Genomic DNA, 14,934 nt, shown 5'->3' with positions numbered 1-14,934 from the left:
TAGAGCAGCAGGTGGGGCTCCTGGCCACGAGGGCTGAGATGCCCCAGCGGCACTAAAGGACAAACCAGGGTTCCTTGGCACTTACCTTGGGCCCCATCTCTCCTGGAGGACCAACTGGCCCCTGATGTCCCTGAGAGCCCTGGAGACAGACAGACCACAGTTAGGAGAAGGCAGCCTGGGTGCCCCCACTATTGGGGGGGGGAAGCTAGGGGGAGGCTGAGCCACATGGTCTGGCATAGTAACTGAAAGAGAAGATCCATACACCCTACCCCCAGCCATATACAGTTCCTCTTCATCCATTTCCGGGATCTCCTCTGCATCCAAGTGAACCCCAGTAGGGCTGTCTCACCCCGCACCTCAGCCCCATTACAACAGACAACTTTGGAACTTTAATCACTATGCCCTCTCCTGTTCTGCCCTCTCCCAACCAACCTCAACTACCCCTGGCCTTCTAGGGTACAAAGGATCTTTCTGGGTCTCCAGTCTGGCTCCCCACAGCCTTCTTGAAGATGCCCCTCTGCTTCCCCCAAACCCATCCCTTGGGACAGCTTCTGAAGGACAAGCTATGTGCCAATGGCTTCCTTCGTTCTTTCCTTGCCCTTCCCGGGGGCCTCTCTAGCCTCCTGCCTCCTGCCCATCTGAAGGCTAGGTGTGCCATCTATACATTTCTCAGGCCATCTTCACAGCCATATAGCAAGCACGACCCAGCTATCTCCATTTAGTAACAGACTCGGTGGCTAAGCAAGCCAAGACACACCCCAGAACTCAGAGCCAAGCTCTCCGCCCCTACAGGCCAGGCCTAGCCCTATCCTTTCTATCCCTCCCCATCCGTCTACCTGGCCAACAGTCCCTGCTACAGTCAGACTGACAACAGTCTTTCAGGGCAGAGGTACCAGAGAGAGGGGATAGATACCTACCGGTTCTCCTGGGAGGCCCTTGGCACCTGGAGGACCTGAGGGACCAGAGATGCCCTGTGGAGAAGCACAGGTGACCTTAGTCTCTTCCGACTTCTCCATTATGCTTCTCCCTTGACCTCAGGCTAGTCCTGTGGTATATCCAGGTCCCCACTCCACTCTTATAACTGAGAGAGAAGGTCACTTGTAGGTTCCCATGATGGTCAAGAACTCGTGGTAATCCACCTGCCCCAAAGCCGTATTGAGAATCTGCAGAGTGAATACTACTTACAAGGAAGCCTTTTGCACCTGAGTGACCTCGCTCACCAGCTGCACCCTGGAAGCACAATGGGCATCTTTAGAGGCATGTGTCACAACAAACTGAGGAGGGACAAGGGACCTGGTATGGGCAGGGTCTGACATACCTGCTGCCCTGGCTGGCCAGGTCTGCCCCGAGGTCCTACGCGACCCTGTGGGAAGCAGAACACGTGGAGGTGGGAGAGAGGCTCTTGAGGACCACTTACATAAAGGAGGGGTCCCAAGAGACCAAGTGTCCTCCTCAACCCACTGCCTGTGGGGCGTACTTAAGATCTGACAAGGTGGGTGGCTGCCACAGTCACCACAGAGGTGCTGGGGTCGGGAACCAAGGACCTTTCCCACAGAAGGGAACAGTGGAGGGCATATGTGATTCTCTCTCTCTCTCTCTCTCTCTCTCTCTCTCTCTCTCTCTCTCTCTCTCTCTCTCTCTCCCTCCCTCATTCTGGGGTGTGGTACTTCAGGATCTAGGAGGTGGAGGAGTAACACGGGGGTGTCTGTACCTTCAGGCCCTTGGACCCCTGCTCCCCAGCTGGTCCATCAGGTCCTCGAGGGCCCTGGAAAAGGAAGAAGATTCCAGCACAGTGGACCGGACAGCAGGGGTCTCCCTTGAACTGTACACTAGGAGGACGAGATTGCCCAGGATTCTGGCTTTCCCCCCTCCTCCTCTTCCATACACAGTCTGAGGTGGGCCATCTGCAATGGCTTGGGTGGCTCTTCAGAGGTCACAGCCTGTGGAAGTCAGCTGGTGACCCTAAATGCAATGGATGTATGGATCATTCTGTCTAAAGTGTCCTGGGTGGCTGCCACCAGCCAGCCTGTGTCACAGGTGTGGAGACTGGAGGCTGAAGCAGAGAAACCTGTGGCTCCGTTCCCACAGCCAGGCCTTAGCTTACTGCCTCCTATTTCCTTCACTAACTGGTGACCCAGTTCTGGGGAGATGAAGGCAGGTAGGGGTGGGGCATCCCAGGTCACAGATGGGGCTGGACTTGAGAGATGCTCCTGGTTCTGGGCTCTGTATGTGACACGAGCTCACACCTCGATAGAAGGGCACGGCCCTTGGAGAGGAGGCTCAGAGGCCTGAGGGACGCAGCACATGGCCAACCTGCCTGGGACCAAAGCCTTTTTAGGAGAAAGTAATTGCATGGAAAGGGGCCTGGTATGGAAGTGAAGTTGACTGCGGTCGGTAGTTGAGGGTAGAGTCAGAACTCGAACCCAAGCCAACCAGATGCCTGCTTATCACCCCACTGTCTGCCACTGTTTATTGGGATGGGGGTGAATTCCCTATTACAGGAGCCAATAAGAGGGCCAGGACATCTAGGCTTGCCTTACAAGAAGGCTGTACATGAGGTGGGGCATTGAAGAGAACAATATCTAGGGCTGAGCTGTAGAGAAAGAGGAGCCATCTCTCCTGCATGGAGGAGCTGCCATGGGTGTCCAGCCACTCTTCAGGGTTAGGGTACCAGACAGCCTATCCTGAAGTGCCCAGGTACCCTCCTTCCCTTGTGTCCTTTCTATGGCAGGATGCTAGGGTTCCCATCAGAGCCACATGATAGTCCCCACAGGCCATATCAGCAGACCACACTGGGCCAGGTCGGGCTCAGCAGAGCCATTCCTGCCAGGGGCAGAAAATCCCGTGTACCACAGCCCCTAGGGAAAAGGCAAAAGGGAAAGAGAGGGAAACCCAGCCTGAAACCCAGCCTCTGTGGCCACCCTAAGGTCAAAGCTCTTGGAAAGCAATTGGGTCTGCATACCCAGCCAAGCCCATTTTACAGAAAGAGAGGTAGAGGTTGAGAAGGGGAAATCAGCTGTCTGATGTCCAAGGGGAAGAGTTTACTCTGAAAGCTCAGAGGTAGCACCGGGCATTCCATATCACAGCGGCCCCTCAATAGGAACTCCCCACCTGAACAGATGGGGAAAGCCTCAGAGAGGTAGAGAGACTAGCTTGAGAATGCACAGCCACAAGCTGGGAAGGCAAGAGACTCGCCCCACTCATGGCAACTGACCAGGTGCTTTCATTCTTATGCTAACGGGCCACCCCTCTGACCCCAGACCCTCTCTCTCAGCATAGAATGCCCACCCTACACACGGGCAGGGAAGCCAGCAGAGCCTTTCAGATCTTACATGGCACCCATGGGGAAACTGAGACCCAGAGAACAGCAAGCCTTCCAAAAGACATAGGACAAGCTTGGCTAGAACTCAGACCTCATAGGTGCAGTGGGCACCTCTCCAGGTCCCCTGAGAGACAAGGCTGATCCCATGTTTCAACCTCGGCCAAACATCACAGGAGATGGCTCTGGTCCTCCTATGTCCCCTCCTGTCCTGAACACGCTGACAGGAGCCTGGCTTTTCTCAACTGTGATGTGTATTGGTGGGGAGTCTTCTAGTTGCTGCTGGGAAGGGATTCGGGGGCAGCCTGCTCTTTGTGTATGGACAGCCCAGGCTTCCGTAGTTCACCCCGCAGCTAGGTCGGGGGTGCCCAGAAACCCTTAGGCCTTGTCTCACTTAAGAGACCCAGAAGGAACGGGTTCTAGGAGGGACCCTAGTGGACAAAGCAACGTCTCATCTTCCTACCACAAGATAGCTGCTCAGGCCGTGTCTTAAAACCAGAAGCAGCCAATAGGAGAGCGGTATCAGAACCCCACTCAGGGCTTGGTAAGCAGCCTGCACAATCCTGTTTCCTCTTCACAGGGAGGCCACGTACCTTCATACCAGGGTAGGAGGCCATTCCACTTACCCCTTGTAACTGAAAAGGAGACTAAATTTGGTATGTCAAAGAGTTAGACTTTCGGGGTTCAGATCTCAGCTCCAGCTGTTCCCCACCTTCACATGAGCATTAAGGAGGTTGAGGTAGCATCACTGTGCAGCTGTGCAGCCTGAGGCAAGTGTCATAACCTATCTGTGTCGGCATTTTTCTAAGGGCAACAGCACTTCCCTGGCAGGGTAATGCCTAAGGTGAAACGAGTTACCGTATGTGACAAACAGCACAAAGAATTGGTGAATCCCCTAGGCTACTGTACTCAGAAGAGAACTTGTCTTAAAATTCTATGGTTCCACACCATCCTTAGTGGATAGCTTTGGCTGTTAAAAGCCAGTAAGTGTATGTGACCTATGCTCAGGTCACAAGGCCAGGCAGGGCTTTAGGCCTGCTCTGTTGTCCCATGTGGCTGTCCCATGTGGTGGCTCACACGGTGGGAACAGTGGCAGAATGAGTGAAGAATGGCCGAGGCTCGTTTGTGCCCTCTGGGTGGCCAAGTGTGATGCTCAGACACAGGCTGGGAAGATGGCTCTGGCTCCGCCTCCAGCATCTGACTCTGGCTGTGCCCGGCCCCCTGGCCAGTGTAACAGAAATCACAAATCCCAGTGCGGGGCAGGCGACAAGAAGAAGTGTCCTTACTTACCGGGTGCCCCTTGGCTCCCCTCATGCCTGGCAGGCCTCGAGATCCTGGAGGGCCCTGTGGTGAGGAGAGGGCAACCGATTAGAAGCCCCTTCAGGGCTTGAGAGCATCGTTGGGGTGGGGACGCCAGCAGCCACAGGACTGAGAAGTAGGTACTCCAGCCTGCTGGGAGAAGCTCCTGGCAAATGGTGACCTTGGGTGTGGCTAGTGTCCTGGGGGTCTGGGTGGGCAGAGCCTCCCTAGACAGGTGGTTTTCCAATCTCACAGTCAGCAATGAGAGGTGACAGCAATGTGGGATAGGCATCTTCTTTCATCCCTGTGTCCTTTCTCTCCTCAGAGGGCACCTGAATTCTGTCCCAGCTAACACCACACAGCCCTGGGTAGGTTCCCCCAACCTGAGGCATCTGGAGCCTTAAGGAAGGAGGAGCAGGAGGAGGAGGAGGAGTCATGTCATTGTGTCCTCATCATAGTCTGTTGGGTCAGAGTGGGCACAGACAGGAGGTGAGGCAGAGATCAAGGGACAGGCCCCAGCTAGGTACAGTGGTTCACACTTGTACTCAGAACACTAGAGAGGTTGAGGCAGAAGGAGCCTAGTTCAAGACCGGCCTAGTTCATTTTCCTCAACTGTGGTCTGAGACGCCAAATTGGGGTCAGGTAACTGAACATGGAGGCTGAGGAAAAACTGGCAGCAGTTAGAGGCTTCTGAATGTATAAAATGAACCAACTTAAAATCAAAACCGTGAGTCAGACATTTCAGGCTGTGCTTGCCTGTGTTGTAGCGTACGACTCCGCTGCGCCCGTGGCCATGACCACATGACACATGCAGTTTACAGTGCACATGCCATCCCAGCAAACGCTGTGCGGGGTACCTGTGCTCAGATCTGAGATGACCGTCTGTTCTAAACAGCAATGTTCCGACTCATTTCTGTCTGCACACAAATATGTCACTCCAATAAAGGAAAACAAAGGCCTTAAATATTTTCCTACCACCACGTTCAGCAGGGAAGCGTCAGGTGTCAAATTAACATATCTTTAGATTGTATTAGAATGTTTGGTTTTAAAAACTGCTTTGATGATTTGAGTTCCATTTTTAAAAAAAAAAAAAAAATCATTCATTGAGGTTCGGCTTGGAATTAGAACAACATTTCCAGCCATTTCTGAATGGTCCCAAATACACTTCTGCCATTTTTGAAGAGCAGAATTTTCAGCATTGATGATTAAATTTAAAACATCTGCCAATCAACTCTGAAAACTGGCGAGGATGCCCCAGGTCCTGCAGTATCAAATATCCAGCCAAGCTGTAATCCTCTATGTAAACGTTAACAAGCACTTCCATCTCAGCAGTGTGCAAGCTGGCTTCCATATTTAACAGATGGTGAAATGATTCAGACACCAACAACGGTTTCCAAGGGAATTCCTGTGTGACTTATTGTCAGTAGGCGTTTGACCTGTGGAGTTATTTTATAAACCTATATACATCCGGAGCTGCATGGAAGTTTCTTGTGTGAGGAGTCATGAGTGGAAAGACTCTTTGGCCTGACCTAGTTTGAGTTCTGGGACAGCTGGGGCTTCACAGTGAGACCTTATCTAAAAACCAAACAGGAAGGGAGGGAGGGAGGGAGGGGACAACAAGAAGCAAATAGAAGGTGAGGGCAGAATCAGAATGGCCATTTAGCTGGGTCCTTTAAACTTGGCACCTTGGTTGGGGAGGGTTCTCAGAGAGCACCGATACCCATCTGTGCCAGCCAGCTAGACCCTGTGAGAGAGGCAGGAGCCTTCCAGAGAGGGGGCAGCCTCATCCCCCTGGATGCCAGTGAGCAGCTCAGCCCCATCCCGCCGCTCCCACAGCCCTGAGGTGCAGACGTATTAGCACATAGACCCACTCGGTCTGCCACTGCTTGAGCAATAGGCAAGAGCCAGCATGGAGCCTGACATACCCCAACCCCAGGCTTGCACGGTAAGAAGGCGGCAGGCAGGTAGCTGGTGGGTATAGTAACAGGCTGCTTTCCAGAATGTTCTCTCAGAAGGCATCTAGCACATCCTCTGAGGCTTCAGGAGCTAGGTTCCACATGAGCTAAATTATTTGAAGGACTGGAGGCTAGGGCACGGCACCACAGCAGGGCACAGTCCCACAACCACTAGCTGTGGGGCCTAGGGCAAATCATCACACCTCAGTGCCCTCATCTACAGTGAGAATGGGAAACGTCCCTCCTCCCTCAGGCTGGTGGACATCGAAGGGACCTGTAGCATCCTCAGCAGGTCCGAGGACCTGCCTCCCTCTAACCAGCCATTGATCTGGGATTGAGCTCAGAGCGCAGAGTGGGGAAGTTAACAGGACAGGAAAATGCTCAGCAGACATGACACTTCAACGGTAGACACCAGTACCGTGGCAAGCATTGTGTCTCACAATGAGGTGCTCGGGCACGACAGCACACAAAATACCAGCCGCTTCTCGCCTCGGTGGTGATGGCAGCATGATGCTGGCTGACAGCTGGGGAAACTGAGGCAGAGGAAGCCTCAGATGTGAAGGTTCACACAGACGCGCATGCATACATGGGGCAGCCGGAGGTCAATTCTAGATGCCTCCCTCTGTCAATCTCCACCTTATTTTTTGAGGCAGGGTCTCTCACTGAATAACTAGGCTGGCTGATCAGCTAGGCTGGCCAGCCGATCACCGAGTCCCCAGGCTGCTCCGATCTCCACCTCCCCACCACTGGGGTTCCAGGTGATCATCGCCACACTTAGCTTTTTACACAGAAGTTAAGGGTCCAAATTCAGGTCCTGGTGTTTGCCCAGCAAGTACTTTGCCCAATGAACCATCTCCCCGGACCCAGAAGAAAGAATTTAATGGCAGACCCAAAGCACTCTTAGGCTTAGGTTTCAGTGGACGTCTCACGTGTCAGCGGGCTCTAACCATCCCCGCCTTGAACACTGGATGGAGGCTGGGTATTGGACTGCAAACTATCCTCCTCCTCCTGCTTCTTTCCACCATAGTCCTGGTCCTAAATCTCTGGTCAGATGTGGCTTTCCCCTCTCATGAGCAGGGCAAACAATGCATGTGACTGAGACTCCAAAGGGTGGCTCTGCCCAGGGACACCTTTTCATTGACTCAAAGGACTCTGGGGAGGATGCAGCCACCTGGTGCTTGGCACATGCTAGGTGATGGTTATGCATGTCCAGGTTTTATTTGTATGAATCCTTTACTGCCTCTCCTCAGTACCTGACATAAGCCTGGTATGCAGCAGGTGCTCGATAAATACCTGTCAATGGCTAAGAGAATGCTTTTGTGGATACTCCATTGGATAGAGACAATTTTTATAATGGGATCTGTTTCCTGCCCGTTTTGCAACCCCAGGGCAGACCATACGCCCAGTATACCGTTGGTGCACCAACCAGGGTACAAATGGGCTTGCCCTTTCTCTCTCCCTCAGCACAGAGAACCGGTATGTGGGAAACCCCACCACCAGTTCATGCCATCAACAGTGCTTGCATCCTTTTGTTCGGCACTACAGAGCTCCTTCATCTGGCTTTATCAGAACTCATCAGTCCCAGATCTGCCTAGGGATGGTACTGCCCCCCTCACTCTATTCTGATTGGATGGAGCTGCCCCCACCACCCTACTCTGATTGGCTCCAGGGATGAGCTTTATCCTTGTCTTCATGAGTGCTCCACATCTCATCTACTCCAAGCACTTACTCCAAACAGGAGCAGCCCCTAGCAACCCTCAGGGGTATACCTGACTCAGGGTGTTCCTGGCCACACCTCCTGCAGCCCTCTCTACTATTCTGCCCTCTAGGCTGCCTTAGGAGACTCTGGAAACTTCTTTTGGCCTCGGTCATGCCAGAAAGCCTCAAACACTCCCATAAAGGCATCCCTGATTTATCAGATTTTTCTATGACCTGACCCCTCCCGAGGATAGATTGCTCTCTGCCTTGCTGACATCTGTGCCCCTAGTTCCAGAACCTGCAGAGACTACTCACTGATCGAGCAGGTGACAGGTTAAGAGCAGAAAGGACACGATCAAGTGCTCCCGAGCGTCACAGACTGCCCCGAATAGAACCTCGGGCCCAGGACTCCATTCAGCCCATGGTCCAGTCACTAAACCTGAATAAAATGTGGCCTCAGAGAATGCTGTTGTATCTGCCCGGGCGCCCAGCCTGGGGCCAGGGCTGGATGTCCACTCAGGTCTGAGACTTAAGGTCTGGACTCCATGTGTTTGTGCTTAGGAGACATGAGAGATTTGTTTACCCAGGGTCCAGGCTCTCCAGGGTTCCCAACACCACCGGGTGTTCCAGGATGGCCCTGCCAAAGAGGAAGAAAAATGACGAGTCAGCTGATGAAGGTGCAATATCCTCTCTCCTTCAGCCAGGGTGGGGCGGTCAAAAGCCACGCCAGGCCAGGGATGCAGAGAGAGCTAGGCATCCAGGCCATCTGGAGCGTGTGATGTGTGGAGGGAACAGGACTACCACCCGAGGCTATGCCAGGAGAGGAGGAGGGTGCAGACTTACTCCTTACCATCGACCCCTTGGGTCCAGGTGCGCCCGGGGGTCCCATCACTCCACGGTCTCCCTGTGATGGAGACAGCAAGGCACACAGGTCATGGCTGGGGCTGGGGGACTTGGGGGAAGGGGCCCCAAGGGAGGCAAGAACTTGACAATGGTCTACGGAGTCATTCCCTAGCTTATTCACATTGTAATAATGTGAATCCAGTGACAGGAAACCCCAGCTTTCTCTCCCCGGGGTAATGTAAAGAATGCCCCTGGGCCAGGATGGTCCCAGTGAAAGATATAATGACTGCATCACCCGGTTCTCATTAGGCCTGCTAACCCCTGGGCTGGGCTTGCTGACACAGAAGCAGTCATAGCCACCTTTCTTTCTTTCTTTCTTTCTTTCTTTCTTTCTTTCTTTCTTTCTTTCTTTCTTTCTTTCTTTCTTTCTTTCTTTCTTTCTTTCTGTTCATGGCACTCTCCCCCCCATGGCACACCAGATGGTCAGACATCACTCGTGTCCTCTAGAGCAGTTCAAACAGGCCAGGGAGTCAAGGGCAGCAGGCAAGGATATAGCCATCCTGCCTCTGTTTCTGCAAGGCCCATTTCTCCTCTTGGTGTAAAAATGAATTAAGCACCCATTGCACGCTGACACTAGTAAGTACCAGACCCCGGATATTCCATGAGGAGAAGAAACAGATGAATGCCTACAATGCAAGACACCCGATGGGTTGGGGAGATAGTGGGGACCTCTAGAAAACATGCCTCCTGGGACAGGTGCAGGGCATGACAGGGAGGCCGTGCTAGCCACTGCCACAGGGGTGTCACCACCTGGTGATGAAAGGACTCCCAGCAAGCGACTCAAGAAGAAGGGACATGGGTAGATGGGCTTAGGAAGAGGGGACCTGCCCAAAGCAAGGGTCCACAGGTGAGGAAGGACATGAGAAACTTGAGCAACAGAAGTCCAGGGCTGGCTCTGATGCTGTGTGATGGTCACACAAGCTGTCAGCACTAAAAGGCATAGACTAAGAGCTCCTGAGGCTCTCCTGTACAAACTTCACACCATTCGGTGAATGGTTAACTACTTTAAAATAGCGTTCAATAAAATAGTGTTAAAATAGAGTTAGCGGAAGAGAAGGAGCATAGGGAGGGCCTAGGGATGGAGGAAGAATGAAACGCCTGCATCTGCAAACCTACTAGGCCCCTAGAGGGACAGGGGAAGCCAAAGATCAGTACTTGGGCGAAGGGCTTTGTTGACCTGCAGTAATGGGCCTGGTTCAAATCCCAGCTCCGGCACATACAATCTTGGTGGCCTTGGGCAAGCCACCCCTTCTGCTGGAATCTCACTGACCTTCCCTCTAGGACAGAGCTGCCAGGGGCTATGGAGGAACCTGAGGCAATGACCACTGAAGAATAATCCAACTACCGCTACCCAGGCTGGGTGACACCAGCCGGCAACTATGAGGACCCAGGGTGCACACATCAACTGGCGGCCATGCCAATGTCTGATTACAGTTATGGTTGAAGACAAGGGCTCTGGCATGCAGGGACATGGGGTACAGAGACAGGCACATGGTTCTTAGAGAACATGGATGCCAGAAGCAGAGGGAGGTGGTGCCATTTCTGCAGCCCCCAGCCCCACTGGCCCTTGCCTGTCTTGATAAAATAAAGCACAAGCTCTGAGGGCTTGTCTCTGGCACCCTCACTTACCTTCTCCCCAACAATCCCAGGCTCTCCGACAAGACCAATGAATCCCATAAGCCCCTAGGAACGACACGTCAGGAAAAAAAACACGAGTGAATCTGGGGGCATGCTGAGTGTTCAAGGTTTTCTCTCTCCTGGGGCCCAGCCCACCCGTCACCCCACCTCCTCACCCCCCCCCCATTCCTCCTCAGTCCATGCCCAGTGACTCTTATGGCTGGGACTGCCGCAGAGGAGCACAGCCTCTGGGCTGCCTCTCCCCACACTCTGCCAGATGGTTCAGATTTGAGAGCCAAGCGGTGGGGCTGCTGCCAGCAACCCTGGGAGCTGAGCATTCTTCCCGTGCCAGAAGCAGGCTGGGATCCCTACACATTTGGAGAACTGGAGTGTGTATGGGGGGGGCAGGGGGTGGACTGGGAAGAGGCCATCTGTCTCCATCTTTGGGGGCTCTGGGGCTTTCAGAGAGAAACAAACTTGTTGACTGGAACAGAAAAAACCCTAACTGTCTACAGCAGAGTCAGGGGTGGGATCTAGGAAGTGGAGGTTTCTACTGAAGGGCTTTCCTGTGCTGAAGGCTCATGTCCTCAGACACACAGACATAAACACACGCACAGACAGACACACAAACCCACACAGATACACATGGGCACTCTTACACACACACACACACATACACACACAGACTACAAAGACACATACACACATGCAAAGAGACAGGCATACACACACAGAGATACACATAGACATGTACAGCATATCTATAGACACATACATGTACACACATGCCTCATACACACACACAGTACAAAGACACATACACACATGCAAAGAGACAGGCATACACACACAGAGAGATACACATAGACATGCACAGCATATATATATATATATATATATATATATATATATATATATATATACACACACACACATACATGCACACACATACCACACACACACACACACACACACACACACCTCCTTTGGCTCGTTTTTAACTTTTCTGCATGTGAAAACTTGCCTCCAGGTTCCAGAGGCTTTTCTTAGTGGCCCTGCCGTCACCCTGAGCATGCGTATGCCTAGGGTAGGTGAACAGCCAAGGGTCCCCAAGGAGGTAAAGCAAATTCTTGCTGGAACCCACCTCCTCTCTGTGAGACACATACTCAGAGGGCTCCTGTGTGGGTCAGGAGGGCCACAGAAGGTTTGGGGGACTGCAGATGTGTAGCCTCAAGAGATGCATTTCCCAGAAAATTGTGACATAACAGGAGTGGGTGGGCTTGTCCTGTGAGCTCTGCTCCCTGCACCCCACTTCTAACCAATGTGAGGTGAGACCTGGGGCTGTTAACAACCCAGAGGCCGGGTGCCCAATTAAGCAGGAGAGCCAGGCTACCTGCCAGGGAGCTGGGGTGGGGGGTGTGGAAGGTGCTGCTCAGTGCACAAAGCCCATTTCCCTCCCCCACAGACAGCTGTAAGTGGCAGGCTCCCAGGGGCCATGAGTATCTCGTGATGGCAGCCAAGTGGGTGGAGGCAGGGACTCAGATCATGCCCCTCCCTGCCCTCCTGAACCTTTTCTCCACTGTAGGCCCCAGCGATGTGTATGGGAGTGGGCCAGCACCATCACCACCCACGGGGTGGCCTCCTGCCCTGTCTCTGGCCCGGAGACTCTTTCAGAGGCGATGTATGGGAGCTACAGTGTCAGCTATGGGCTCATGGATCATATGTCGCGGAGGAGAGCCAGGTACTCACTCTTGCAACAACTAAACAAAACCTGGGCATGATAACTTACACCTATAATCCAAGTGCTTGAAAAGCGGAAGCTGGAGCATAATCTGGAGTTTGGGTCTAGCCTGAGCTATGTACCAAGTACCAGGACAGGCAGAGGGCTACATAGTGAGTCCCTGTCTCAAAGTCAAAAAACCAAACAACCAATAAATCAAATAAACTGGGGTCTCTCTAAGGTGACATTAATACCTACGGGTTCGTGTACGGAGGGCTTGTTATGTGTCTAATCCTGCATTTGGCAGTCTGACTACACCACTTTTATTCAAACTCCAGGTTTATGGGTCCTGAACTAATTGGTCTACCTACACGTCACCTACAGAACCAGCAACCTAATAAAAGCCCCTGCCACCTCCTGATGTTTCGGACTGTTCACGACCCCGATGCTTTTAAAGAGGCACATGGCTAAAACACCACCAGAACGTCCCACCAGGAAGTAGCCGGACAATTAAATGGTGTCAGGGAAGGGAACAAACATGGCTCTGTGGGAAAGAAGCCTGCCTGATTGGCCTAGAGAAAGAAATTGCATGGCTACTTTAAATGTATTATTTGTTTGGACCTAGAAGACATAAATCTCCAAGACAAAGCCAGCCGGTATCTGAATGAGCTATCTATCTATCCATCCAGCAAGTGCCTGTCGCCCTGGCCCCCAGAGCCCCATGGGGTTCCTTCCTGTGGGGGGAGGGGTTTGGACTGGCAGTAAGTCACATGGAAGGGAAGCAGTTTCTCTCAGGGGTGTACAGGGCTTCCTCCTGACGGGTTGGCCAGAGACGCATCTCTGAATGTCAGGGGCACAGCCTGCTCCTCTCTAGATGGCAAGATATGGTGGCATCTCCCTCCCCACACCATCCTGTTGGGCACGGGAGGGAGGGGGATCTTGCTTCTGAGAATCAGACAGCTGCGAGTGAGACTCCAGCTGGACCACCAACCACTCTGGGTAGGTGTTGCTGTGCTCATTGTCCCTGGGTTCTGGGAAATCAACCGATTTTCCATTTTTTTGTCTGGGTAGAACCTGGGAATTTGGACTCGGAGTCTCTTTAGAGTCAATGAGTTCTGAGGTACGCTACTGCCAAGGAGACCTTGGGCAAGCTACTTAATTTCTCAGGGCCTCAGTTTCCTCATTTGCAAACTGGGAGTCCTAACAGCTCCCATCACAGAAGTGTTGGAGGGACCGCAGACGCGTGCGTCTAGTGCTCGGCGTAGAGCCTAGTACCTCATGGGCGAGCAGCGAATGAAGCCATTCCTGTGATTACAAGAATGGCCTGTGGTGTGAGCTTGGGGGGAAATCTTTCCTGGGGAGGCCGTGGTTCCGCCAGGAACAGGGAACACCCACCCCTTTGCTATGATCACATGGAGAGAGGCTGGCATCCTCTCGTGCCTTAGAGCAGATGCAGGGGCCGGCGCTGAGTCTCAGCTCAGACAGCCTTCCCTCTGTCAGTTTGTAACTGCCTCTGGACACACAGCTAGCTTGGGGCTTTGCTGTCCTGGGAAGCCAGGGCCATCCCAGGCAGGGTGTCTATACCTCTTAGACCCAGCTCAGCCCCTGCCCCTTATGAGCATACGTTTGACCCCATTTTTCCTTCCAAGTTTTTGACACAAACTGCCAGTGTGGGCCAGAATCCAGAGTTTCTAAACCTGGAGGCTCCTGGTAAGCTTCTGCGGATGGAATACAGAACTTGATGGAATCTGGGAACTTGAACTTAGAAAAGCTTACAACTTTTATATGCATTACCTTCTTATTAAAATGTTGCATCTTTCTCTAAGTACGAACACCTATGCAACCAGCCCCAGTATCTAACACCCGTGACTCTCCACCTGGTGACACGTCACTACAATCATTCCTACACCGGTCTCGAGCTGCATTACACCTTAACATGGCGGTCACCATTAGCTATCATTGGTGAGGGTATTAATCGAGAGGTAGATACATGCATGTTACATCTAGACATGCTTTTGTATGTGCTTCTGCACAACCAGTTGTCTTCAAGTCCTCCACTCTGATGGTATTCACTTAAATCTACTCAAAGGAACGGTCGGTCCATGGGCTTCCTCAGCTGGGCAAAGGTATCTAAGGCACAGGAAATGGTCAGGGTCCTGGAGAAAGTGACTTCCAAGAATCCCTGTGTCCTGACAGTCCCAAGGTTCTGAGTATCGGTTTCCCCAGGACCAACCAATAGCATAACTATGAACTTGAATTTCCTGTTTTGTTTTTTCCAGACAGGAAATACATCTAGGCTCTGGCAAGCTCCTGCGGCAAACTCCTGGCTTCCCACAGTATGTGCTCCAAAGACAGTGAAAGATTTCAAACATGTTGGCCTCCCCTGGCTTTAATTCCTCTCTCTCTCTCTCTCTCTCTCTCTC

The 14,934-nt window shown here is 52.5% G+C and overlaps 1 protein-coding gene across 2 annotated transcripts in view; it reads right to left on the bottom strand.

The window, feature by feature from the left end:
- Col27a1 (collagen type XXVII alpha 1 chain) overlaps window positions 1–14,934 on the bottom strand; it is a 120,586-nt gene that overhangs the window by 33,368 nt on the left and 72,284 nt on the right. For both annotated transcript variants that reach the window (XM_029539894.1, XM_021200052.2), the window contains exons 25-33: window positions 10,804–10,857; window positions 9,122–9,175; window positions 8,855–8,908; window positions 4,610–4,663; window positions 1,712–1,765; window positions 1,319–1,363; window positions 1,186–1,230; window positions 918–971; window positions 86–139 (exon numbers count right to left, since the gene is read on the bottom strand). In XM_029539894.1, coding sequence (XP_029395754.1) covers window positions 86–139; window positions 918–971; window positions 1,186–1,230; window positions 1,319–1,363; window positions 1,712–1,765; window positions 4,610–4,663; window positions 8,855–8,908; window positions 9,122–9,175; window positions 10,804–10,857 — 468 coding nt within the window. The remainder of the gene's footprint in view (window positions 1–85; window positions 140–917; window positions 972–1,185; window positions 1,231–1,318; window positions 1,364–1,711; window positions 1,766–4,609; window positions 4,664–8,854; window positions 8,909–9,121; window positions 9,176–10,803; window positions 10,858–14,934) is intronic.

Source organism: Mus pahari, chromosome 6 (assembly GCF_900095145.1).
Source record: "Mus pahari chromosome 6, PAHARI_EIJ_v1.1, whole genome shotgun sequence".
Classification (NCBI taxonomy): domain Eukaryota; kingdom Metazoa; phylum Chordata; class Mammalia; order Rodentia; family Muridae; genus Mus; species Mus pahari.
This window is presented reverse-complemented; position numbering and strand designations above follow the sequence as displayed.